General features: G+C 48.5%; 1 protein-coding gene across 3 annotated transcripts in view; it reads left to right on the top strand.

The window, feature by feature from the left end:
- Positions 1–25,657, top strand: part of SH3GL1 (SH3 domain containing GRB2 like 1, endophilin A2) — a 45,918-nt gene extending 20,261 nt beyond the window's left edge. The window contains exons 2-10 of one of the 3 annotated variants that reach the window (XM_067558270.1): positions 9,247–9,315; positions 9,414–9,486; positions 10,353–10,496; positions 12,865–12,998; positions 14,353–14,511; positions 15,105–15,208; positions 18,651–18,775; positions 19,311–19,367; positions 22,222–25,657. In XM_067558270.1, coding sequence (XP_067414371.1) covers positions 9,247–9,315; positions 9,414–9,486; positions 10,353–10,496; positions 12,865–12,998; positions 14,353–14,511; positions 15,105–15,208; positions 18,651–18,775; positions 19,311–19,367; positions 22,222–22,418 — 1,062 coding nt within the window. In that variant the 3' untranslated portion in view covers positions 22,419–25,657. The remainder of the gene's footprint in view (positions 1–9,246; positions 9,316–9,413; positions 9,487–10,352; positions 10,497–12,864; positions 12,999–14,352; positions 14,512–15,104; positions 15,209–18,650; positions 18,776–19,310; positions 19,368–22,221) is intronic. The other 2 variants (XM_067558273.1, XM_067558278.1) reach the window with 2 other exon arrangements.
- Positions 25,658–25,785: the final 128 nt, after the last annotated feature.

Raw genomic sequence — 25,785 nt, 5'->3', positions numbered from 1 at the left:
GCCTGTTACCACAACTCTACTTGTAGCGACTGAGTAAATTGTTGCTTGCATCAGTGAAACTTGAAACTGTCCGGTCTGCCTTTGTTGCAATAATAATGTGGTTTCCAGTGAAGATGACCTGAATTCCGCTTAGTTCTAAGGAGTTTTCCCTTGCTGAACTAGGCTAGTAAAGATGGCATTCTTTAGCATTCATATGAACAGCCCACAGAAAAGTGTGTGTGTATGTGTTAGAAGAGAATTTCTTTTCTTAACCACTTGCTGTGTGTTTGTCTCTACAGGGCTTTCCTGTTTGTTTTAAGTATATTGATTTTGGATTGAAAACATTGTAGCACCTTCTAATTATTTTATGGGCTGGCTTTTCCCACAGCATTTTCTTCCTTTCTATTGGGTGAGAGCAGGTGGAGGGGGGGTTGGTGCGGGGCTACTTTTTTTAACTTTCCTGTCTGGGGAGCTGTATTCACAGAAGGCTGCTGTAGGGACCAGGAAGGCTTTGATATGTCAGGATCCAGAAGGATTACATTTCTATTATAGCGGGGGAAATTGTTTTGAATTCAGGGGTTGCATGTGTTTGTCTCAGCAAAAAAAATGCAAACCAAATAATTCTTATAGGGGGCTTTTTGGGTGGGAAGGAAGGCAGAGAGATGGCCCACAACATCTCAAGTTAATTTTCAATTAGAAAAGAGTTAAATCGCTGCCATTATTAGTTTAAAAGAGAGCAAAACATCAGAAAACTCAAATATATAAAACTGCATGGAAAAGTTGTTCTGTAGCAGGCAGATGAGGATGGCAAAGACACTGGCCTAAATTTCAGAACTGACTAGTGATTTTGGGTGCCTCAGGTTGGGACCCAGAAAACCTTACACACATCTAAAGACCTCTAACTTCAGGTAGCTGGTGCACAGCACTTTGTTAGACTGGCCCCTTTAAATATCTCAAGCTGGGTACCAAAACCAGAGGCACCGAAAATCCCTAACCAGTTTTATGTACATCTCACATTCTCACTTTGACTGTTTGTATGTAAGGTCTTTAGTTCGTCTACTGTGGCACCTTTTCTCTGGTGGCAGCCAGTACTTAGACCTCTTACTAATGACATAGTCCTGTAAGGAAAATCCTGTTGCTCTCTGATGGGTGGCTGTACCCTCCACTCACAAACTAGTGGGTTTATGATCTCTTCTAATGTTTGCTGCTACTGAATGTATTTGAGCATGTCTTGATTGAACACACCTGCCAGGCTGTGGATAGGGTGACCAGACATCCCAATAATTAATCCTTTGTTCTGCATCCCGATATTTAGGGCTCAGGTAAAAATTCAGTTCCTAGCTGCCGTGGGCAGACCCGAAGCTCCCAGCCACTGTGAGCAGCCCCGCAGCTTTGAGCCCCTGTGGCGGCTGGGAGCTCCAGGTCCACCGCTGGGTCCCACCCACGGTAACTGGGAACTAGCCCCCGGTGTCCTCGCCACCTGTAGTGGCTGAATGTGCCAAATCCCCATGCCTGTCGCTCCGAGATAATAAGATCAAACCAGTTTTTAATTAATACAATGGGTTAATTATCAATTTACGTCTGCAATGTATTGTTAGTGACGTATTGTAATCATTGAGGTTATGTGTATATCCCATTACCATTAACACCAATGTTTTTTTACCTGTTTATCTATGAAAAGGTATATCACCCCACCCCTTGTGTCCTGATATTTTACTGTTCCGATCTGATCACCCTAGCTGTGGAACATGCAGGGATATGTCCTAACATACTTTTCTAGTCACTGCAGTGTGATTGGGTGAAAATGAGAGCACAGCAGGTGCATCAGAGAGACAAACTAAATATAACCCAGGATTTTGGGAGAGTGTGTATGTATGTTTCAAAACTTTATTTTTGTTTATAGAAACTGTCATGGTGTCAGTGATAAAGTGGGCAGGAGAAAGCGTCCTCATCTGCTTTATATAGTTAGCAAGCTTCCTCATTTCTCCAGTTTGTAATTATTGGATGTATCCAGTACAATGTACCAAATGTTTCCCTTTTGGTCCTTTCTCTAACAATGCAGTTGCCCTCCATTTGAATAGCAGTTGCAGAGACTGGTGGGTTGTGTGTGATCTGAACTCTTTAAAATGTGTTACCTCATATAAATCTATTTGGAAATTTTCCCATCCTTTTTTACCCCCATACGTGCATACGCACTCCTCCTACTCCTTTGACTTACTCCAAGATCCAATTACAGTAATCCATATGAGGTGTAGATTGGCCATTTCTGAACATCTTCCCACGGCGCAGACCTTCCATTCCCTTCAAATGGCAAAGGCGAAGACCTTGACTGTTCTAATCCCCACACCTTTCCAAAAGCAAAGTAGTGGAAGGCCCCATGCCTTGGTGTGTTTAAAAGAAGACTGGACAAAGCAATAGGAGACATACTGGCGGGAACAGCCCATCACTGGCAGGGGATGGACTAAATGGGTCTCTTCCATCTCTAATTTCTAAGGGTCGGGGTAAAAACGGGTTTTTAACCGTGCTGCTCATGGCCGTCTCTGGAGGTGGGGACCTGGTACGCTCACAGCTGAGGTGCAGCAGCAGTTAGATAGGGTGTTACACTACACCAGCCTATCATTTGTAACCAAAGCTGATAGCTATCTCAGGCATATTTTTAATGATTAAATCTTTATCTGAACTCCGTGAGGTTTATTCCCAACCTTTTTTATTGGACTATGTCTAGGTCTCTCTTCTCTGCCCCTTTTGATTTGCCCTTCTCTTGTGAGTTTCATAGGTGATTTCCTTGAAGGGCTATCTTGCTGGATCAGGGCACACCACTTTATCGCCCTGTGTAAATAAGTATATGCTGTAAGAAACATTCCACCGCTCCTGCTACCAGACGACTGGGTGGCAGCTGCTGAGCTTGGCTTTGTGTTTCTGCCCTGCCTTGATCTTGCTCTCTGTAATATTACAGCGCTTGCTTCAGGCACTGGGGAGCAGGGAACCGTTTTATTAGGCCTTCCTGTCCTGCTAGGATGGGGTAAAGAAAAGCAGCCACTGAGTGTGAATTTTACAGTCTTGCTCACTCCTCTTTCCCATCTGCTAACTCCAGCAGTGCTGATTATTTCTGCTTCTGCTATCTTGAATCTACCGATTCCCAGACTGCGGGGTCACCTGCCTCATGGTGGTAGCTATCAGGTTCCAGCAACTGACAAAGAATGGGCAATTTCACGACCTTCGGACCTCTGTTGGTTTCTCTATCTGCTGCTCAGGATCCCAGGCTGTGACTTCTATTTTGTTGTTCCCTTTCAAAAGAGTATGAAGAAAATAGGAAGGGCAGAAAGTGCAAACAGATTGTAAGGCCTCTGTTCAGCCAGCCCCTGTGGGATCCACTTGGGATAGCTAGAGCTCTGGGCATCAGAGAAGGCCTAAAGTCTTGGGTACTGCATTTCATTTGGCCTCTCTCCCATGCTACATAGAGGATAAGCAAGAGCCAACATCCACTAAATCTTTGATCAGTGTCTTAAGAGACTCCGCAGTTCCCTGTTCCATCTTTGCCCTGTCTTTCTCAACAGATTGTTGTCGTGCCTGTTCCATATCAGACATTGCGTGATCTGAGGTAGATGCCTCCACGCATCCATGACCACCATCCTTGCAATGCAGTTCAGCCAAACGAGAGTGTAAAGGGATCATGTGTGGACACTTCCCTCTGTCTCCCCATCTCCCCCACAAGCAAAGAGACAACACTCTGGCCAAGATTGTGTTACTCCTCTCCTCACTTCTGAGTGGGGAGAAGCCTTCTCCTGGCTAGATTTTGCAGAATCCCTCAAGGTAGTCTGGCTAGAAAGACAATGTGGTGCTTATAAATTTGGCTTCAATCTCTGTGACTAGACTCAGTTAAATCAGTTTCTCCTGGGGGCTTAGCCCTGGCTCATGTCTCTTCTTTAATTCTCATGGTGAGGAATTGGCGGCAGCCTTTCTTCTTGAGTCTATGGCAGCTAGATTTGGGGGGCCGGGAGTTAGCGTCTCTCTTCCCTGCATCCATGTTTCCTTCATTGGGAAGGAGTAGCTCTTTACGGTATGTTGCCCTTCCCTCATTCCCCCCTTAAGGAAGCCTCCCAGTTTAATTAGAGTCAGCAGGGAGGCTGCTTCCTTTTCATTCTTCCCCCTTCTCACCCAGCAGTAACACCAGTAGCATTTCTTGAATGTTAAAAGGAGGATTAAATTAATCTGAGAGTGAGGAAAACTCTGCGCTCTTGGAATGTTTTAAAACCTCCAGAATCACTGGGGTGAGCTGTGTGTTCTATATGGCATGCAATGCCTTCCTGAATACAAAGGTGCTTACCTCATTGGGGCTATTGTATCCTTTCATGCAGAAAGTCCGAGTGGGTGGCTGGTAGGGAGGAGACTCAGGAATGGAATTGCGTAGAGCTGGTCACACCCTTCTTAAATGCATTAAATAATAATAAAGGAAGTGTTCTACTTCTACAGATGCAGTCTGCACGTGCATGGTCTCTGCACTCTTACGGGTTTTTTATGAGTGCTGTTTAGCTGTAATGATTGCAATACAATCATCTTCTCCGTTCCGATTGGTGAGTGTGAGAGGCGCAGGAAGGGCAGCCTTGCTGCTGGAAATGTACATCTTGGATCCCCCAGTCCGGAGACCCATCCTAGGTTGCCCATTGGGGTCGGGGAATGGAAGACAGAGATTCTTGTTTTCCCTGCTTTGGAGATAAACCTTTAGTCTCACTAGTAAGGAATGTCTTCATCTTTCTTCCTAGTTTAGTAGTTGCCCTGTGGAAGTGTGTGCTCAAAAAGCCCCCATCCCCAAAAAAGGCAGCAACAAGTCAAGTTCCCTTTGTTTGCTGCCTGCTGGTGGAAAATGGAGGGTGACTCCATACACACCCCCCCGGTCTGGGTTGGTGGATCTGATTGGCAGTCAGAATGCTTTTCAGGTAAATGACATGGCTCTGTTTGGAGCATGATGGGCTTGGTCAGAGCCCCTTCCTAGCTGTATGTTCTCACCGCCTGTCAGTAGCCCAGGCAAGGTGATTCCACCTTCACTTACTATTTTGTTCTTCTCTATGAGAGTGGAAGCAAAGGAAGTAGGGAAAAACTTGATTGCATTGGATGACAGTTGCTCAGAGTAGCCCCCACACACTTTGTGAGGCTGGACAGTTTGGTGATCTGTCCCTTTATGATCTGGACCGGCATGATTTACAGGTGCACAGGAATCTCACCTGGCAAGTGTAAATTGCAGTTGAGAGTCATGCTGGGTGGAGAGCAGATACCAGAACCCCTCCCCCACTATTTGGAATGTCTATGGGTGAAATACAGCAACTCTTGTCTGATGGTGTCTGCGCCTGCAGCCTTCGTCTGAACCACAGCATCTCTTCCTCAAAAAAGAACCTAGCTTCCAGTTCCTGAAGCCAGGCCCAAGTGCTGTTCCCTCGTTTGTCTGTTTCACTGAACTGTTGTATTTTTCACCTTGTAAGGGTTTATCCTGCAGCTGTTGATCAGCCCTGTATCCTTCTGGTAGGGAGGCGCTGTTTGCTCTCCAAGCATTTCTTCCTTGCCTCTGCAGCTATGAATGGCCTGATGACAGTTCCAAAATTGTAAATATCACGAGAAGGAGGAGATGCATTTCGTGTTTCTAGTACTTCGCTGCTGTTGATCCTGGTTGTCCTCTGATCACAAACCTTTAGTACCCATGTTCCTGATCCACACCCCTGCAGGCTGGTATCAAGAGCCATTTAAACTGGGCTGTATCCAGTTTCCTTTCTTCTCCCTCCCAGCCCGGGTTCTGGGGCATGGGGGTTCTTTGGAACTCTGAAGATCCCTCCCCCACTATAACAATCATTCCTCTTCCAAGTCTAGCAGGACAGCCCTTTCTCTTTTCGCTAAGCCTCCTAGGGCAGAATTGCCTCTGCAGCTAAGTCAGCTGAAGAAATCACTTGAGCGATGCACGGTAAGGCTTTGCCACTAAGGCGATGCAGACTCTCCTCAGTGTTTTCCACTGCCATCAGCTCATAGAATCAGAATGGCATCGGGAGGAGAATGTTCCTTATGTTTGGACTGCAGGAAAGAATGTTGTTTTAGGTGGATTTAATAATGCAAGGTCTTTTTGTTTGGACTAGGGGTCGGCAACTAATGGCACGCACGATGATTTTGACTGGCACTCGCATTGCTAGTCCAATTAACGCAGGGCTCCTGGCCCTTTTCCTCTCCCATGTGGGCCCAGTGGCACCCTGGCTGGAGCCGTGCTGCTCCCGGCCCAAAGCAGTGCTGCGTGGCGGCCGCTCCCCCTTCTGGTTCCACCCTCTCCCATGTGATGTCATGTGGGCCCAGCACTCTGGCACCCAACACTTTAAATTAGAGTGAATCAATGAAGACTCGGCACACCACTTCTGAAAGGTTGCTGACCCCTGGACTAGGGTGACCAGATAGCAAGTGTGAAAAATTGGGACGGGTTGAGGTGGGGTAATAGGTGCCTATATAAGACAAAGCCCCGAATATTGGGCTTATCCCTATAAAATCAGGACATTTGGTCACCCTAGTCTGGACAAGCAAAAGGGAGCTTTCTCTTTTAAGTTTACACAAACACCTCACCTTTTCACCCATTTTGACATGGGTCACTTTGATAAATGGATTTAGGTTTTGTTGTAGCTTCTTACAGATCTCCGTGTCCTGGGCTTAGAAACTAGTGGGTTGGTTTTTTTTTAACTTCCTACACCACTGCTCTGCCAGTGAATCCCCTAATTGCTGATGTGAGGGATTGTAGTCTAGGGATTAGGGTAGGATTCTATCAGGAAGCCTCTGATCTATGCCCAGTTGTTCTGCTTTGCTGTGTAATCTTGAGTAAGTAAATTACTTCACCTCTGTGCCTCAGTTTCTCATCTGTAAGATGGGCATAATACCTACCTCAGAACAGGGTTGTGTAGCTTATTAAGAACTCTTTGAAATCCTTGAATGAAAGACACCATAGAACCACAAAATATTATTTCCATGTCTTCTAAAGCAAGAGTATGCTAGGGAAACCCTAATGGGGACTATTCCCCCACCCCCAAGGAAGTGGAAAAACACCACACAAATGCAGGCCCTTTCTAACCTGAATGCAGAGGGTGTTTCACTTTAATTGCCAATCTGACAAATGGTGGAACCACAGTTCGGTAAAGTACTTCCACCTCTTGCACCTCAAAGGGAGGCTAATGGGTTTGTGCACTTCCCCTCCCCCCCCCCTCCTGCTTTCTGACATGTAAAGAAGAGCTAGAAAAATAGGCAGACGGATAATAAGCAGATTAGCATGCAAGATCTAGTCTTCCCCTTCTTTTGCTGGAGGACTTGCTAGAAATCTGTTACGTGGATTGGGAACGCCCTCAACCCTGAACTGATTAAATGGGTAATAAGAGCTTGTCTCCCCTCTTCCCCCAATGGTCAAGTTTAAAAGTTTTTAAAAGCCCAAACCTTCCAGCTCTCCTTTACATTAGAAGAAGGCACAAAAAGAGACACACTCAATTTCTCACCCTCTCCCCTTTGTTTGCAGGTGTTTTTAAAACTTTTTTGTTTTTGGAGCTCAAAAAACTCTGATCACCAGGGACTGTACCTTTATATTTTCATATTTTTTGTGTACTTTGTCTCCCTGAAGTCCTGCCCCAAAGAGCATCTGTGTTTGTACAGTCCCCTGCATGCGCACACAGCTCTACATATTTATTAAAGCGAAACCTGTTAGGAGGTTGCACAACAGGAAAAAAAAAGGTAGCTCTTTGGTGGCCTCTGTTACTGTGGCTGCTTAATCTAGAGGGACTGGGATTTTATTGACTGGTAGGTGACCATTAGCACAGATTTCACTGTAACAAAATAATACGGTTAAAATATTCTGTACTAGGCTATGCAAGTGAGTGCATAGCTATAGCTCTTCTCTGTATGTACCTCAGTCTCCTGTGCAGGTGCAATATAAAATGTCATGCTCCCTTTAAGATTTGGCATCGAAACAACATCGGAAAGGCTAAACCGCAACCAACTCCTAACCAGCAGGAGAAATTCCCTCTCTACTTCTGTTTATGGTCCTCTTGCTGCTGAGGTTCCTTTTTTCTATAATCAAGAGAACTGATGTTTCAAAGCGAGGGTGGAAACAGCATTGTCTCCTGATTAAATATTTAAACGAAACACGATTCAATCTTGCACCCGCCCTTCCCAAACAGCTGACTTGAAACAGTTGATTGTTGTAAGTTAGGAAGCTGCATCGTGGCTTCTGGAAGGTTAGGAAAATTCCGTTTCAGATGATCTGAATAACTAAACATTAGTGCGTGGCTGTAGTTTTGAAGGTGCTGCTGGTGCATTAGAAGCTGTCTTTCTTAAGGTTCTGTCACACACCCCATAATGGAATCTAGGAGCAGTGTTACTAGGGGGTTGCATGCTGTTTATTTAGGCTCATTGTGCAACAAGGTGCTCCTTGCATCCCTCTATTCTTCCCCCAGGAGATCCCTTTGTTGCCAGCTTCCCATTCCCTTCTTTGTCAGGAGCTCTGTGTGTCCTCCATTCTACTCTTTCCCCCACGTACCAGAATCCCTCATTCTCCCACCAGGCCAGGAGCTCTGCACACCTGTACGCTAGAAGTTTGTGTCTTCTCCTCCCTACACTCCAGCATTCCTCCCTTCCCACGCCATTATTATTTCTCTTCTGATAAATCCTTTGTGTTGCTGAGACGTTAAATTCTGTTGGGCGAATGGGCAGAGAGGAATTGGAGGTATTATTCTGAAAGGTGTTAGCAAATGCCCTCAACCAGGTCCTTCATCTAAAGACAGTTGCAGAGGGTCTTGATGCTGTGGCCTAGCTAAACAGATGGTAGGGGTTCTGCGTGTGCCCCAAAATCCATGTGGTTCTGTCCATTGCCTGAAACGTTCCTTGAAAGTTGGAAATGATGCAGTCTTCAAAAATTATCGTGATGCATACAAGCTCTGCCAAAACACAAAAAAGAGAAATTCTCATTGGAAGCACTGACTCGAACTGTCAGATTTCCCAGCTTCAAGGAACCCCTCATCTCTTTGGGGTGTTCCCTTTATAGCTGTATGATGCTTCTCGGGCCATTGACTGTCACTGAAGTTCAGTGCGTATAAGGGGTACAGGATCAGGCCAAAGGGTTACAACATCCTAAATCTTGTAAAGTTGGGGCAGGCTGCTTTGGGGGTCTCCTTCATTCTGGAGTGTAAAAGCACGATCAGAGCTGTGACGGAATGGCCCATAGCGCGACTGACATGCCTTCTGTTGTTCCCTGTGTTTCTGCAGCTGGTCAGTGAGAAGGTCGGTGGAGCTGAAGGGACCAAGCTCGATGATGACTTCAAAGAAATGGAGAAGGTGAGTAGGGTAACAGATGGCTCCATTTGCCTCCCCACGTGTTTCAGAGCCAGGTACTGATTGGATTTCACTGCTGTTGGGTCTTCCTTTCCCTGCAGAAAGTGGACGTTACCAGCAAGGCGGTCACAGAAGTGTTAACCAGAACTATAGAATACCTGCAACCCAACCCAGGTAAGCACCCACAGCCAGACCTGCATTGCCAGCATCCTTCAGGTGCTCCTCCCATTGCACAAGGGGAGAGGAGCCTTTATAACATTAGGGATGGGGAAGAGTTCAGAAATGCCAACCTATTTGGCTTTGGAACTGCCCCTACCCAGTGGGCTACTGGCTTATGTGCATTTCTGCCGTCTACTGGAAATGTGCTGGCTCAGCTTATGTGACAGCGATGTCCTTCCCTAGTGCCTGAGCAAGTGGAAGCTCATTAGTGCTTTGGGGCCCACGTGAGCCTGAGTTTAAATTTTGATGCCACCGTGTGTAACACTTCTAGACTGTTGTAGCACTCTTGGCAATTACGACCGTGTCCACTCTCCAGTTATGTTTCACTCATTCAAGGGCAGTTTACATCCTTGTGACATTGTCTCAGAGTCCAGGAAATCAGATTGGCTGTCAGATATTTACCCATGTCCTTCAGGTTTGAGATGCAGTAGACAGGGCCTAGCAGCTCTGGGGTGCTTAGGAATGGAGTTGTCTCCTGGGAGGGGACAGTGTCACTGTCACTTCTGGAGCCTGACTGCCTTCCTGCTCCCGTCCCGTCAGCTTCACTGTGTCGTCAAGCACACTAGGAATTAATTGGAACTACAGGAGGCTGGTGAACTCCTCTTCAGACCTTGTTGGCAAGCTCCGAACTATTTTTCTGCTTGCTGTCTTGGAAGTGGCCTTATTTTAGAGTGAGTGATATTTCTGGGAGACTGACAATAAGCTTTCTTGGCTGCTGGAGTAACGTCAAAAAAAAAAAATCAGAAAAAGCTGGCAACAGTCACTGATTGCTGGCAAGTCCCCTAATTGCAAACACAGATGTGGTTGTCTCTTTGTGCCAGCTTCCAGAGCCAAGCTAACGATGCTCAACACGATGTCAAAGATCCGAGGACAGGTGAAAAACCCTGGCTATCCACAGTCCGAAGGGCTCCTGGGGGAGAGCATGATCCGCTATGGAAAGGAGTTGGGCGATGAATCCAATTTTGGTGAGTGCTCCCTGGGTAAGCGGGCTGATAGGAAGTAAATTCCTGCTACTGAGTTTCCTTAAATCTTCCTGTAAATGACTGACCTCATCACACGAGTCAAGTGCAGGAAAGAAGGAAGCTGGCCAGTTAATATGCAGATAGGGAAATGACAGTTCACTGGGTCACGATTGGGATGGGGGTTGGCAAAAGCTCCTCTTAAGGAAGCAGTGGTTTATCCAAACTGGGCTCATGGTATGCTTCGTTAGACCCTTAACCCTGCCACCCGCCATCTTCCTTCTGCTTTAATCTGGTTTTTCAAGCATCTTCTAAAGTCTGAGCTACTGCTTCTAGTGACTCAGACAAGCTCTGTTGGTCAGTGCTATGGAGCAGATGCATAGAAAAGTGAACTGGAATCTAGACTGTCTCACAGCTGACAGTTCTATAGATGATCTGAGTTTGGTTCTGGCCGTGCATGGAGTTGAGCCCCTTCTAGGAAATACTGAGTGTCCTCTGTGCCCAGCACCTCATGAGAAATGCACAGCCCCTTGCAGGATCAGACTAAGTTTGTATTTCGAAGTTTCCCCGATGGGATGGACAGAGGATGTCTCAGAAATAAGAGCCGAATCTTTAGTAGAATTGATGTAACTGAATGTAGCACTTCTGTAGCTCCCACCGTTGTAATGAGTGTCTTGCATTCAGTCACAATCCTCTCCTCTCCCCTACAAGCACTATACCCATTTTACAAGGGGGCACAGAGCATTTTACTGACTTGCCCTAGGTCACTCAGGGAGACTGGCAGAGCAGGGACTAGAACCCAGAATTTGAAGTCCCAGTCCACTGCCTTACTTGCAGAACAATCTTTGGTTTTTAAAACTTCCAAGAGAATGCTGCATCAAAGAAAAAGCCACCTTTTGACTCAAACAGAGCAAATTTGACATGGAAAGCAGCGAGGGAAGAAACCAAGCACCCTACAATGCACTTTTAACTGCAGCTGCACTCCAAAAGGGCCACAGCCAAAAACCTTTCCTTATGGTAATGCCTCATTCCCATGAAGCAAACCGCGTGTGACTTGTGGGGAAGTAGGGGCAGAGGAGGGAAGCCATTTGATGACAGCAATATTAATCCACCCAAACACTGCAGACTTCCCATGTGGCTGGATTCAAGACAGCTCACAGCTGTTTGATCACTTCATTGTGTGAGGTGGAACATTCCCTAATCTGGAAGATTAGACAGTTACGGATACTTGGGGGACATTTGTGCTCCAGTGATTCCCTGACCAGCTCAGAATCAAGTTTCTCTCGTGGGCTGGAAGAATGATTGCTGCAATGCAGGATCTGAAAAGTAGCAGGGGGAAGTAAGTTTTAAGAGGACCCTACAAAACATGGCTTTCTTAAATAGTCTTTCGTTTACAGGGACATCTTCAAGTTTAAAAATGTATGTTTTAATAACATCTTTCCCTATGTTATGGTATCTTAGGTAATTAAGAAGTTTTTAAAAATTGACTTTTTGCACATTTTTGTTTTAGCTGGGACTTTAAAAATAGATTCACTTTATTTAGAGTAAATTTCACTTTCATATTCTCCTGCACTAGCCCAGTGCCGAAATGCTAGGGTTGCAAACACTGGAGGAGATAGTTTATTAATTCATAATGGTTTCCACTGGAATGTTAAAAAAATCAATCTCAGAAGCATTTCTGTTCATCTTACATTATTTGCTTGTCTGGCTTTAGACACATTGGCGGCAGGGCGGGCCATAGGCAAAACTGGAAATAGAAGGGTTTTGTACAAACATATTTTATAAGAACCTTAATTTTGGGTGTAAATTGGACTTAATAGTAATAGATTTGAGTTAACAATGTAAACATGAATCAAGAAAATGAAGAAAAATCTTCGGTTGCTGCCAGCATCTGGGAAAATTTTATTTTAAAAATGGATCAAAATGCCCTGAGATTTATACTAAGATTTATGTGGGTCCACTATTATATTTTCCCTTTCTATAACACCTTGCCTCAGAGAGTTCTAACCACTTTATATAGACACTCCTTCCTGGTGTCTCAGCCCCCTGAGAAATAGGTAGGGATTGTCTGTATGAAGAATCTGAGGCACAGAAAAGTGAAATTATTTGCCTGAGATTACATAATCTGTGTCAAAAATGGAAGTCCCGATTCCACACCTGCTCTAACCACAAGGCCATACTCCATCCCTGCCATGCCACTCCGGTTGGTCCAAATGAGAACTTGTGCGTCTTTGAAACATGACGGGGGCTAATGCAGGCTGAGTGTCTCAGCAGAATGGTTCTGCATGCAGCTGCCCCGGACTCTGGCTTTATTTAAATGGCTGGCTCGTTTTGTCTATCACCCTCTCTCTTTCCTTTCTTCTCTGGCTTGAAGGCGATGCACTTCTTGATGCTGGTGAATCCATGAAACAATTGGCTGAAGTGAAGGACTCGCTGGATATTGAAGTCAAACAGAACTTCATCGATCCTCTCCAGAACCTGTGTGATAAAGACCTGAAAGAGATCCAGGTAACTCAGGAGATTTTCCTCTTTTCCTCTCTCTCTTTTTCAGACTCTGGCCTCTTCCGATCTTTGCACCTGCTGTAAAGCCCAGTATTGCAGCAGGAACCTAAGTGGACTTGCACGGTAGCCATTTTTGTTACCCTGCATATTGCATGCTGTCTTCATCTTTTCCTTGGATCCTCTAGCATTTTCTTCTGGAGTACTTAACATCCACTGCCACTGCTGCTGCTGTTCCTTGACCAGCGCGTGACAGGGGGTGGGAACAGTTTCCAGATTTTCTTCACTTGTGCCCTAAGCTACCTTCGTAATGTACTTGAGATCTCTCAATTTATATTCTGTGGCTGCTGGTACTTGGATCCTTTGCATTGTGGATCCCTGAGACTGACAAGCTGGTGAACTGTCTTGCGTGCATGTTAGAAGCCATTAAGCAACTTTCAGTTCGTGTCCCAGTACCCTGAAATGTAGATTTAGGGCTGCATGTCAGTTTCTTCCTTGCTCACCTACATATCTTGAGGAGCCCAGCAACAATCCACAAAGATGCTTTATCACAGCAGCCATCCGAGCTGCGGAGCTCCACGCAAAGCTAGCCAGCAACTTCCTCGCATTCACAAGAGACCAGTCTCTCGATCATTGCAAGGTTTCAACGGTTCCCACCAGAAAACCTATGTCAAACCAGGCAAAAATCTATTGAGAGCAGGTTCTCACTTAGTGTGACCTATCTGAACTGACTCCTGAACTCGCTATGTAACGTAGATGTTACTGAGCACCCACAAACTTGTTAGATGCCATACAGACAAATTAAGAAAGCCATGATCCCCGTCTGCTTTCAGTCTCAGCAAAGAGCTGACAAGCCATGGGCTTGTAACCAAAGTGTTGCATCTAAAGACTGCCCAGCAGAGAACCGAAGGCAAGGGGCCAGAAGTTCAGTTCTCCTTTAAGAGTGATTTATGGCACTTTAACCCAGGCTGACCTGCGGCAGTTTGGGTCCCTTCCAGTTTGCGAACAGAAAGGGGAAAAATGTGTCTACTTGCCAACTTCTTTATGGCTGTTTCTAAACAATGAAAAAGAAACCATAGTCTCAGCAATCATAAAGCCTCTGCTGAACTGGATTCAAGTATCCCTGCACCTCATTTCAATCCTGACCTGCAGCTCCCCCTGTGGAGCATTGCACGCTGGGGTCTTGCAGAGAACTTACCTGAAGGTGTTGACAGCAATCGCCCACTCTGGGTAGCGGGAGGGTGGGGTTTTGTGTGTGGTTTTTTTTCACTGAACATCTCCAGCCTTGGAGCTCCTGGCGTGTTGCTAAAGCAGCCCCTTCTAGTGGTTTTATTTTAACCATTCATAACCGTTCTCTCCCAAGCACCATCTGAAGAAGCTGGAGGGCAGGCGCCTGGACTTTGACTACAAGAAAAAGCGTCAGGGAAAGATCCCGGACGAGGAGCTCCGACAGGCCCTGGAGAAGTTTGAAGAGTCCAAGGAAATAGCTGAGACGAGTATGCACAACCTTCTGGAGACTGACGTGAGTGTCCCCTAGAGATCACTCCTCCCTCCTCTCTTCGCTCCTCTGTGTCCTGCTGCTGTGCTGTTTGCACTTCTGTACGTGCATGCAGGGTAATGGGGGGGGCTGTGTACTGTCACTTGGGGTCTGGCGCTCTAATGCTTATAAAAAATGACACTGAATCTCCTGTCATGCCTCTGCCAAATGTGCCTCTGTTATGATCCTGCAGCACCCCCGGATATTTCCATTCTGGGGCCCCCAAAAAGCAGCTTTGCAAATGTCTCTCATCCTGACCCCATCGCCCCTCCCTGCTGATCCAGTCCAGGGCTGAGACTGATCATTCTATGAATGAGGCAGGGTACGTGTGTTTGGTCAGGACATGGCTGACCCAGCTAAACCCATTTCCCCGGAGGTGCCAAGCTGTCGGCCACTGTCTTGCTGAGTCTTAGTAAATGACTGAACTTCAATGTCCGTAATTCTAAGACTCCACACTGCGTGTAAATTTCGAGCTGCTTTTTGCCCGTTTCCCAGTGTGATCAAACCCCCAGTGGAACAATAGAGGTCTCCTGTAGTAGCGTGTGAAAGCCACTCATCGCAGTTTGTGACCCTTGCAGATTGAGCAAGTGAGCCAGCTCTCCGCCCTGGTGGATGCCCAACTAGATTACCACAGACAAGCAGTGCAGATCCTGGAAGAGCTCACAGAGAAACTCAAACGCAGGTGAGGCTTCCTAGGGCTGCTGCAGATCCTGCGGGAGGAGAGCAGCACGGTGGAAACTATAACTTGGGAGCTTGGTGCCAGTAAATATCTGGCTCCTTCCTCCCGGGTTAATTCCCTGGCATTAGCAGCTGCAGGAGCCTTCGGAGGTAGCTTTATCACTGCATCTCTTAGATTTTCATGGTGACTGATGGTGTCTGCATGGTCAGTTTTCTACAAAAGGTATTTCCTGGCAGTGACACCTTTCCACACTCCCTGGGTTAAATAGTTTCTTGCTGCTTTTGGCCATCTCGGGATCAAAACATAAATTCTCCCAATGAAATGGAAGATCCAAGTTGATTCCTTCTTGAGCAGGGGATAGAGAGGAGGGCTGGGGAGTGGGGCAGAGCACACACCGAATCCTGTATTAATGTAAATGCCTGCAGCCCCGAATAGGCCACTAGTGGTGAATGTAGGAGTTGTGGCCAGAATGCTGTTGGCATTTCTGATTTGACTGTTTCATCTCAGTGGACCCTGCTTCCTCCATTTTCAAGAAGATCAACTAGCATTATGCTAGAACCATCCCTGGCTCCCCATGTTGTGTGAATGCCTGGCTCTGTGTCTGATTTATTATGATACCATCCAAAGAGCCCTGTCTGGATTGGGGCCCCATTGTGCTAATTACTGGCCTGTGAGGTTGGACAAGGTCTCTGCCCTGAAGACCTTATGATCTGTTTAAAGATGGATGTACAAGAGAGGACAAGAAACATGGGGCGGAAAGGTAGAGGGAAGAATGAGGGTAACAGTAGTAACGCAATGGTGACAGAGATGAAAACTAGGCTCACTGTGAGGTGACAGCAAAGCAGAGATGATGGATCTGTGTGTCTGCTTGGGTGATGCCTTGTTTTTCAGCAAACGCTTGCTCTATCCTCCGTATACATTCGTGTATCCTGATAAACTGTGCCAGAAACGTGATTTCCATGTGTCCCCTGGAATGTTGCATGTGGAACCCTGGAACGCTGTCTTGTAAATGGAATACAGATTAGTGTCTGGCATGGAGGAGCAGGAGGAAATGCTTTCCCCAAGTGACTCTGCTCTGGGGCTGTGCAGAATCCTGGCTTGTGCTGTGGAATCTTTACTGTGGCTGTTAGAAGCAAGAGGCTCTAGGATTAATATCAGCCAGCCTTAAGGATCTTCATACGGAGAGCCAATTCTTCAATCCCCCGCTGTTACCAGTTTTTTCCCTTAATCACGTAACTTTATTCACAATCCAGTCACATCGTCATTTGCACTTTCTTTTTAAAAGATGTATTAAGATTCTCTCCTTGTGTATTGTTCAGATGTTTTTGGATTTCCAGGCATACTTGGGCTGCTTTTCTCTGCTGGAGGGACTGACTGATTCACAAAGAAAGTGAAAGAACTATGCGTAGCTCTGTCACACTGGGAGGCAGCATGGTCTAGTGGGTAGAGCCCTGGACAGGGTCTCAGGACACCTGAGTTCTAGTCCCGGTTCTGCTGACGCTATGCTGCATTATCTTGGGCAAGGTGCTCGCCTTGCTCTCTGCCTGTTTCCCCATCTGTAAAATGGGGGTAATGATACTTGCCTTGTTTGTAAAGCACATGGAGATCTGCTAATGGAAAGTATTAGATAAGAGCTAGGGGCTGTTGTTGTTTGAGGCTTGTGTTGAGCTGCCTGTTAGGGTATCTCATCTTAGTCACGTTCCCCAGAAATCCTGTAAAGAAGTGTGATTATTCTCCATCTATTGTGCCTGAACTCCACTGGCTCCTCAGGTCCCCTGTCTGGATAAGGTGCTACAGCCGAGACACCAAACCTTATGGAATTGCTCTTGAAATTTCTATGTCACTGCAGTGACTTGTATGTTCTCTCTCACAGCTGCTCTGTCTGACCTGGATGAGACCCTTTCCCAGCTCCCATCCTAGGGAAATGGCAGGGTTGGGTTCCAGCTCTATGTTAAATAGCAGGTGAACGAAACAAACATTTGTGCTTGGGACTGTCCTCCGTAGCAATGAACGTCCTTTTGCTGCCGGTGTATGGCAAGCATCCTGTTGTTTGAACACTGGAGGGGTTGCATTGCCAAACCACCCCTAGGAAAGGAAATACTACCTTGTGTTTGAGTTCCTCCTTCATGCATGAGAACTGATCAGCGCCAAGTAGTTTCTGGTTTAAATTAATATGGGCAGGAGTTGAGAGTATCATGGAAAGTTAGGAAACTGCAGCTTTCCTGCTGGCCCCTGCTGGCCAAAGGGTAATAGTGCTCTGAAAGGAGACTTCTTTTAAAGCAAGAGTGGTGGGAATTGACCCTCGCTACCTGAGAGAGGCAAGAGTGGAACCTTCTCCAGGGCAGAAGCAGGCCTGTGCATGGGGTGACAGTGAAATTAAAACCAGCCAATCATGCTATGGGGCTCACTTGTCAGATTTCATGACAGTCACTCTGGTCGTGGGGTCTGGTCTCCCAGCTGAGGCTGATGTAGGAGCAAGGCAGATGGGAGAGAACTGAATTGTGTCGCTTGGCTAGATGCTAAGGGGGTTGCAAGGCCTTGTTTAGGGTATAAGCCCCCCTTCCACCAACTGGTACACACCCTTTGTGGTTAGTAGAGACCTGCATGCACACACCAGCCTCTCCGAACCCTTCTCTATACCTGCTTGGGTGGAGAAGGAAGGGATCGGTCTTTCTCTGACAGCAATCCCGCACGTGGCACAGCCTCCAAAAGTGGGGGTGGGGGGGATACAGAGACTCCTGAGTTTGATGTTCATCCCTGCTGCAAAATGACTGATGCATTCGTCTACCCCCATGTCTTACAATAAATCTCCCCCTGGATGGGACCTTTTCCTTCTCCCTATGAAACTTATGGAACTGCCGGATCAGGTGCTTGGGGGCATTAGTGTCTGCCTTGTTCCCGAGTTATTGTCATGCACCTTGACCTGCCACGGCTACAGTGCGAGTGACACAAGAATAACATTCAGTGCTTCATGGGTTAATTTCTGTGGCGCAAACAACGTTGTCTAAGCTCCAGGGATCTGTGGAGGGTGTAGACAAATCCGGATCTGAAACGGGGATAGTCACCTGCCTGGGCATGTGTGTGGAAGGGGATGTTCAGTTTTCATCTGACCTGTACAGGGGGTGATGTGTGCATGGGGTGGAAGAGATGGCTGTGTGTTTTAACACCAGCAGTGCGCTGGGTGCTGTACAGCTGGTAAGATGGCAAGGTCCCTGCTCTGAAGAGTTCATCATACACATGGGTCCTGATGTGGTATTTCCTTTGAAATCAGGGTGAGGGCATCGCAGTCTGTGGCCAGGCCCCTTACTGTAGTTGGGCCAGTTCCCACTTCCCAATGGAAAGGCTGCCAGGGGAGCTGGTTGAGTTGGCTGGTGCTGCTTGAGTCTCTCGCTGTACGCAGACGCAGCTTCATTCTGACTTAACCCTGCCTCTGTTGCCTCTTCAGAATGAAGGAGGCCTCTTCACGCCCCAAGCGGGAGTACAAACCTAAACCCAGAGAGACGTATGACTTCGGAGACACTGACCAGTCCAACGGAGGCTTCGCTTGCAACCCCGCTCCCAAAGTCTCAGGTAAAGACGACCCAGGTGATCACTGCTGCTTTGTAGGCGCTGGCATAGCAAGTTGCAATCCTCTTGGGGATGGAGGGGATTCGCTCTCTTGGAGGAGACGAGAATGGTCCTGTGCTGGGTATGCGTCAGGTGACCCAGGAGAAGGCAGAAATGTTTAGAGGCAGGGGCCCCACATCCTCCCTGTTCTCGGCTTTGGCCCTGGTGTGAGCGGGACCATTTTCAGCAAGTGCTGGTTGCTTCTTTTCGTTCTGAATCTGGAGAGCAGTTGATGGGGTGGCCCACTCACTCAGTGACCCGTGGTGCCGTCTCATCGCTGTCTCCAAGCGGTGAATAGGAGAAATCGTGTGTCATCCTTCTCCCTCCCTCCCTCTGTGCCCTCCAGCCCCTCTTTGGGCCAGGCCCTGTCACTGATCTCTAGCTTAGGATGTAGGATACCATATTCCCCCTAACTAACAGACCCCTCCCTTTTGGGCTGTACCAAGGGATTTTTTTTATATATATATTGGTTTTAAGCATGTCTCTTTTTATTTGGAAGCAGCTTCCTCCTCTTTCCGATCCGACAAGCCATCCCGGACCCCCAGCAGGATTATTTGTGAGTTCCCCGCACACTGCATGCAGTGTGACCTCCTCTCTCTTTCTCTCTCCTCACCCCTGCTCTCACATAAGCTGCCATTTGGCGCCGCTAACACTTTGTCCACCAAATAACTCATTCTGATTTTAGTCTGTCCATAAAAATCTTTGTTTTAAATCCTGCTCTTGGTGATACCTGCACAGCCAATTGACTTGGACTGTAACTGAAGAAACACTGGGGCCCTTGTCTATTTCATTTTTATGGGCAAAATGCCTAGAGTTCCCCCCACTGGGATGCATTTGAAAGGAACATTTATTTTGATGCCTCTCTCCCTGTCCCCCCGACCATGTGCCCCCACCCCATTTTGTCAATAGAAATGTTTCTGGCCATAAAAGAAACCTTACATGTCTGTGGCGACAACAAGTTGCTGTTACATATGGCCCACCCAGCCAGTACTTCTTGCACTCCTTCTGGAGCTGTTGCAGTCACGCCAACGCAGCCAGAGGCCAGTTAGAAAGCAACAAGCACTTGGGCATGCTATGAAAGTTTTGTAGGATACAGGAGAACTGGAGTGGAGTGGACCTCTTGGGGACGGGGGCGGATCGGAGTGGATCTGTTTCCGGCTTTCTGCAGTTACTTTCCCAGGTGGTGGGAGATCCAGGGAGGAAGTCTTGATACTGAGCAAGAGACAGATTGGGGAGAAGATCCGGTCTTGTATTTTCCTTTGGAAAGGGGAAGATTCAAGTAGGTCTGGTTATTCAGCGTGGGCAGACAGTTCAGGCAGGCAGAGTGGGGATGTAGTGCATCTGGTTTTGGTCTGGATTACTGGAAGAAAAATGATAGTGGGCCAGCATCAAAATGCTAATGGGTGGCAGCCTTGTATGCAGATTGTCAGTTCAGAACCCCGTGTTGAGGAGAAGAGGACGGGGGGCTCAGGAAAGGACTGTGTTGGGTGTCCTGATCCATGCTGTTCGCTGCAGTGTATGGGGCTGAGCTGTGTTTGCCTGTGGGAAGCCTTTGCAGCTGGGCAATGCACAGTTAATTTGGAAAGTGTTCTGAAAAATGAGCCGCCTGCTGCTGCTGCTGCTTGTGGTGTTTCTTGCCTCCTCTGCCCATGGTGGGTTGCTTCTGGCTTTTAATATCCAACTACCTATGGCAGCTCCCGTCACTCCATCCATTTAGAAAATCCATCGAACGGCCAGACTAGCTCTCAAGTGTTGAGTGGGAAGCGAAGCCCCAGAGATCACAGCCCGGCCTGGTTTTGCAGTTGTTGTGTTCCCCTCTCTGGGCGTCCACTTGGGCCCTTGTAGTGCAGTCAGCCTATAACAACAGCCCTGAATAGTCACTCGGCAATTCTCTCGGCCTGCTCTTGGAAAGGGTCCCAAGGATAAAAGCTGGATCTCCAGGTGATGAGGCAAATGCCCTTGAGACACGGATCCTAAAAGTCTTTGCATTTTTCCTCCTGACTTTAGTGAGTGTGGTCAAAATGCCCCAGGATCCCATTTCCTGTGTATGTGGCTAAAGCACATGACTGAAAATCGGGATCTAGGCTCTACTCCCAGCTCTGCCAAAGAAACTTTTGTGCCCTCGGGCAAGTCCCTTGTGCTTCAATCTCCCCGTTTGCTACGGATCCGACTGGCTGTGAAGGGTCTGTCTAATTACTGTGAAAGGGGTTTGAAGACCTGCTCAGCAGTGCTGCAGAAATGTCAAACCCCTCTGTGAGGCTGCTCTTCTGTGGGCCGGCAGAGGGGTTTGTCTCGCCAACCCAAACTGACCTGGAATGTGTATTTACTGTAGCAGAAGCGCAGGGAGGGAAAGGCTCCTGGAACTGAACAGGATGGTATTGGGGCCACATTTCAACTGTATTTGGAACTTCCCCGCCCTCTCCTTGTCTGTCGGTAGCCTCAGCACAGACACCAAGGACTGAATGGGTTGCAGAGACTAAACTCCCCTCTCACCAAGAGGAGTGCTTTTGCCTTGGAGTTGATGCATATAGCTGGGGGGAAGCAGCGTGTAGGGGAAGCTTTAACCACCGTCATCCATGCTGGATCTGTTTGACTAAACCGAGGATTTTGCTCTCCAGGGCTGTCCACCGGGGCACTAAATTCACCTTAAAATTCGGGGTGGAAAACTGGTGTGTGGGACAAAGGGGGAGGGGGGAGCTGAGTTGATCACAGAAGCTACTCCATGATCTGGCTTCACAGGCCAAGTTTTTTAGACTCTAGTAGTGATTGGGTGCCCGACCTGAGACACCTTAAAGGAGCCTGGTTTTCAGAGGGGCAAGTGCTCAGCGCTGTCTGAAAATCAGGCCCCATGAAGGTGTTCCCAGGTGAGCATCCAAAATTGCTAATCCATCTTGGAACTCTTGGCCATCGGCTCCATGTTTTCTCCCTTCCCATCCAATATTGAGTCTAACCCAGTCACCAACTAACAGATTAACTGAGCGTTGGTTCCCCCGTTAGAGTAATAACGCTTTCGCTTCTGACTTCAAGGAAAACTGCCTCACTTCCCCAGTGGTGGTAATTCTGGCTGGAGTTTAGCTGGAGGTAGCTGGGAGAAGAGCAGCGAGCAGGGCCAGGGGCTGGAGGGACTGACTGAGGAGGCAGAGAAGCATGCAGGCTGAGGGAGGTTCCTGGATCTACGTATTAGCGTTCACTCCCTGGCAGGGAGGTGGGACGTGTGGTCTGGCGTGGCTCTGAGCTAACCTCTGCCATGGAGTTCAGGGCTGCACTGAATAGGAAGCCCTGCAAAGACTAGCAGTCGTGGGCAGAGTGCATTGAGGGAGACCCGAGGGTTGCGGCTGCTCAGCGTGGCCTGATTGGTTTGAGCTCCCTTGGTCGAGGGCCGGGCTCACCTCTGCTCTGTCTCTTCCCAGCTCACCTGGACCAGCCCTGCTGCAAGGCGCTCTATGACTTTGAACCCGAAAACGACGGCGAGCTGGGCTTTAGGGAGGGCGACATCATCACATTGACCAATCAGATTGACGAAAACTGGTACGAGGGCATGATCAACGGCCAGTCTGGGTTCTTCCCGCTCAACTACGTGGAAGTGCTGGTCCCGCTACCTCAGTGAAACTGCATCGTGCCCCCCGGCCCTTCCGCTTCCTTCTCCCCCACCTCACTATAAACTCACAGAGGGGCGAGCCCTGGTCTTCTCCTGCATTCCATTTTGTTACTCAACACTAGTCTTCTGTGGGCTGGGGTGGGGGAAACGTGATCGTGTTTACCCTGTACGTGCGTTGGATCCCTGTACGGTCAGCGGCAGGAACAAGCTGCGAGGGCTGGGCAGCCCTATGTAATTTTTTCTTCTGGGCCTTGAACTAGGTACTTTAAACCCCCCCAGGCTCATCCCAGTTGGTTCAAAGAGCCAAGTCGAGTGTCTCCTCGTTTGTCATTGTCTTGTTTGGGCCGTGTTTTGGGCAAAAGCATGTGAACCGGCTGAGGTCCCGTGGAGTCCTGTGTACATGGCTGTACTGGACAACAGCGTGCGTGTGTCCTACCTGTGTGTGAGCTGAGGGGGGGCACAGGCAGTGCTCAGCACTGGGCGTGTCCGGTGAGAACCAGCAGAGCTACACCCCTGTGTAGTGGGAGGAGGAGATGGGACATGCAACACGTTCTAGGAGGGGTTCTAGCCATCCAACTGTGTGCAAGGAAAAACGTCTGAGCCCGGCTCCGCAGTGAAAGCTTGGAGTACCTTGCGTAGCTTAGCTGGGTTGGCTTCTACTGAACACTACCAGCAACTTCTCCCTCCTTGTGGGAGAAGGGGAATCGGAGAGGGGTAAAGATCAGATACTGACACATCCTTCCTGTTTGCCCAGAGTTTGTCTATCCTAACACCAAAGCTGGGTGCTGCTGCAGAACTATCTCCGTGCTGCTTCCTCTTCCTGGGCCTCTCCTGCCCCCGGCCCATCCTGCTCCTGATCCGGCTAGGGTTTGTATTCAGAGTAACACTACTAAGCAGCTAGAGAACACTAAATAGCCCCTTTGTTGTCACCCTGAGCTTCCACTTCTTGCTTTCTGTGCTCTCAGCTTCAAGCTGGGGTTCTGAACCTTTCCCCTCCTGCTATCCTCCAGCAACCGTGTCAACCTTTAGTCTCTCTGGACTCTGCCCTGTTCCACGCTCCCAGCCCTCGAGGCTCCAGCTGCTGTGACTACTCCCTCTGACCCCAGCAGGGAGTGTCTTGAACTGGGAGAGGAATTCGTTCTGCTTTTTCCTCTTGGAAGAGGCTGGCTTTGGCTGGAAGGATTCTGCCAGCAGCTCTTGTCTGGTGCTGGGTATGGGATGAGCCCAGCACACTCAATGCCTTAGTGTAATTAGGGCTCAGGCGCTATTGCCACTAGATGGAAGAGGTCATGGGAAGGACCGATACAAGCCTGGCCCAACGCAACGTGTCCTCCTTCCCCTCCTGCTCTGGGTGGTTTAATGTTCAAGTGTTCTCGCCTCTAGGGAAGCTCTAGAAATCTCTGGCAGGCTGCGTCCGAAGTGCAACTGCTTGGCTTGCTCTAGTCTAATCTTTATGTGCCTTCACCCCCTGCTCTTGGAAGCCTAGGAACAGCCTGTCTTCAGGAAAGTAAACCTGGTGCTGTGAAGGCAGAAAGCCTTGCCGGGTTCACAGACCTTTTAACTCAGGTCCTATTTTATTACCTGCAGAGGAGGCCCACTGGGAAGACCTGGGTGTGCCTCTTTTCATGCCGTTTATGACTGGTCCTTGCAGTTCTTCTCTCCTGCCTGATGCCCAGCAGCTCTGTTCCCGCAAGGGTGAGGATCCCTTCCCTGAGCCGTCTTGTGGCGGCAGCATGTGAGGTGGTATCTGCTGGGGCCTGGCTCTGTCAGTGTAGGTGAAATAACCAGGGAACTCTTTTCTGCCCCTCAGTCTGTAAATACGCTTCCATCTCCGCACCCATCCCATTGCTGGCAATGGGACAAAGCACAACCACTGAGGGGCACCGGTAGCTCCTGTAGCTGCCCTGCTGCTCCCAGCTGTGTCTAACATGGGTGAGCTTGAAGCCGCTTAGAGGGAACCCCTCTCGCCAAGGGAGGCGGAAGCTCAGCTGCTCTGAGGTTTACTGCACTTTCTGTGAACGGCAGCACCGAGCCCCAGGGAGATGCAGCCTCCGCAGGCAATCCGCAGGGAGCGTTTAAAGCCACAGCTTGCAGAACGTACCTGCCACGCTTTCCTTAGCTCCACCTTTGTTCGGCCGGAGCTGAAACGCAAGGGACGTTGCCCCCTTTTGGCTGGTGATGGGGGCTCCCGCAGTGCCACTGTTACAGCCAGCATGGTGCAGCAAGGGCAGAGAGGCAAGGCATGCTGTGCCCGCAGCCCACACATCACCCTCAAAGCAGGGGTTGGTGTCTCTGCCCTTAGCAGGCTGGCACTGCCCCGCACAACACAGCTGATGTCAGCCCCAGCATTGCTTCCTATCGGTATTTTGTAACAAAACCAATTGTTTAGTAAACGCCTCTGCTGGCAGGTGGGGGGGTTCAGCCTGTAGCTATGTAATCGTCTCATAATGCAGTGCTTTCCTTTGCCTAGCCAGACTCAGTATCCTGTTACATATACACAAAAGAACCTTTTTAACTTTTTTAACCATGCATGCTGATGTACGTTTATTACTCTCCTCAATCTTGCCACTGATGCGACTCCTGGCAGAGGCCAAGGCTAGCAGGCGCTTTATTCAGAGCTGGCTCATCCAGCCACCCTGTACGTGCAGTCAGTAGCCTGCCGGGACCCAGTCCTGCGTCCACGAAGTGAGCAGGGGCCAGCCTCAGGTATGGAGCTGCTGGGCAGACTCAGTTCCCCTCTCTGTCCCAGCCGACCTGCGATAAGAGCCGCTTAGTATTTTTGAGGTGATAGCTTCTAACTTTCTCCTTTCAAACCAGCGGCCTGGTCGAGTCGTGTCTTTGGCGTGGTCCAGCGAACATCCAGTTGGATTGCAAGGTGTCTTTTAGTGGGGACAACTTAATCGACCTTTCGTTATGGTTCATTGTTTTAGGGGGGAAAACCCACAAATCTCGACTTGTAATCTCTAAATAAAAGTATTAAATGTTTTCTCCTTTCTAAACCCTGTGCCTTCTCTTGGGGGGGTAGGCGGGGGCTCCTTCCCCACCAGCTCAGTGTAGAAGTAGCAAACCGCTGAGGGCAGCTGGGCGTGGAATATGGAAATGGAACCTTTTCACTCGTTCAGGCAAAACCAGATCCCGCGGCTCCCAGCCATGTTATCTGCTCCCCAGTTAGTGCGTCAGCACCTAGCGCTGGTGGCGCTGCTGGGTCCTTGGGGGGGAAATAGCCCCACAGGAGCCACAGAGTAAATGGACCATCCAGCCTGGACCTTCTCCTCCTTCCCCGGCATGTGCTGGGGGAGGGAAAGCAACACACACTACCAGGGACAGCTTGCACCAGGCCACCTTTTGTGCCTCAACAGGGCTGCTGATTCCAGCC

This window comes from Emydura macquarii, unplaced genomic scaffold, assembly GCF_026122565.2.
Source record: "Emydura macquarii macquarii isolate MOO-44397 ecotype Brisbane River unplaced genomic scaffold, CSIRO-AGI_Emac_v2 contig_306, whole genome shotgun sequence".
NCBI lineage: Eukaryota > Metazoa > Chordata > Testudines > Chelidae > Emydura > Emydura macquarii.
The sequence above is the reverse complement of the archived record's forward strand: the minus strand, read 5'-3'. Positions and strand labels throughout refer to the sequence as shown.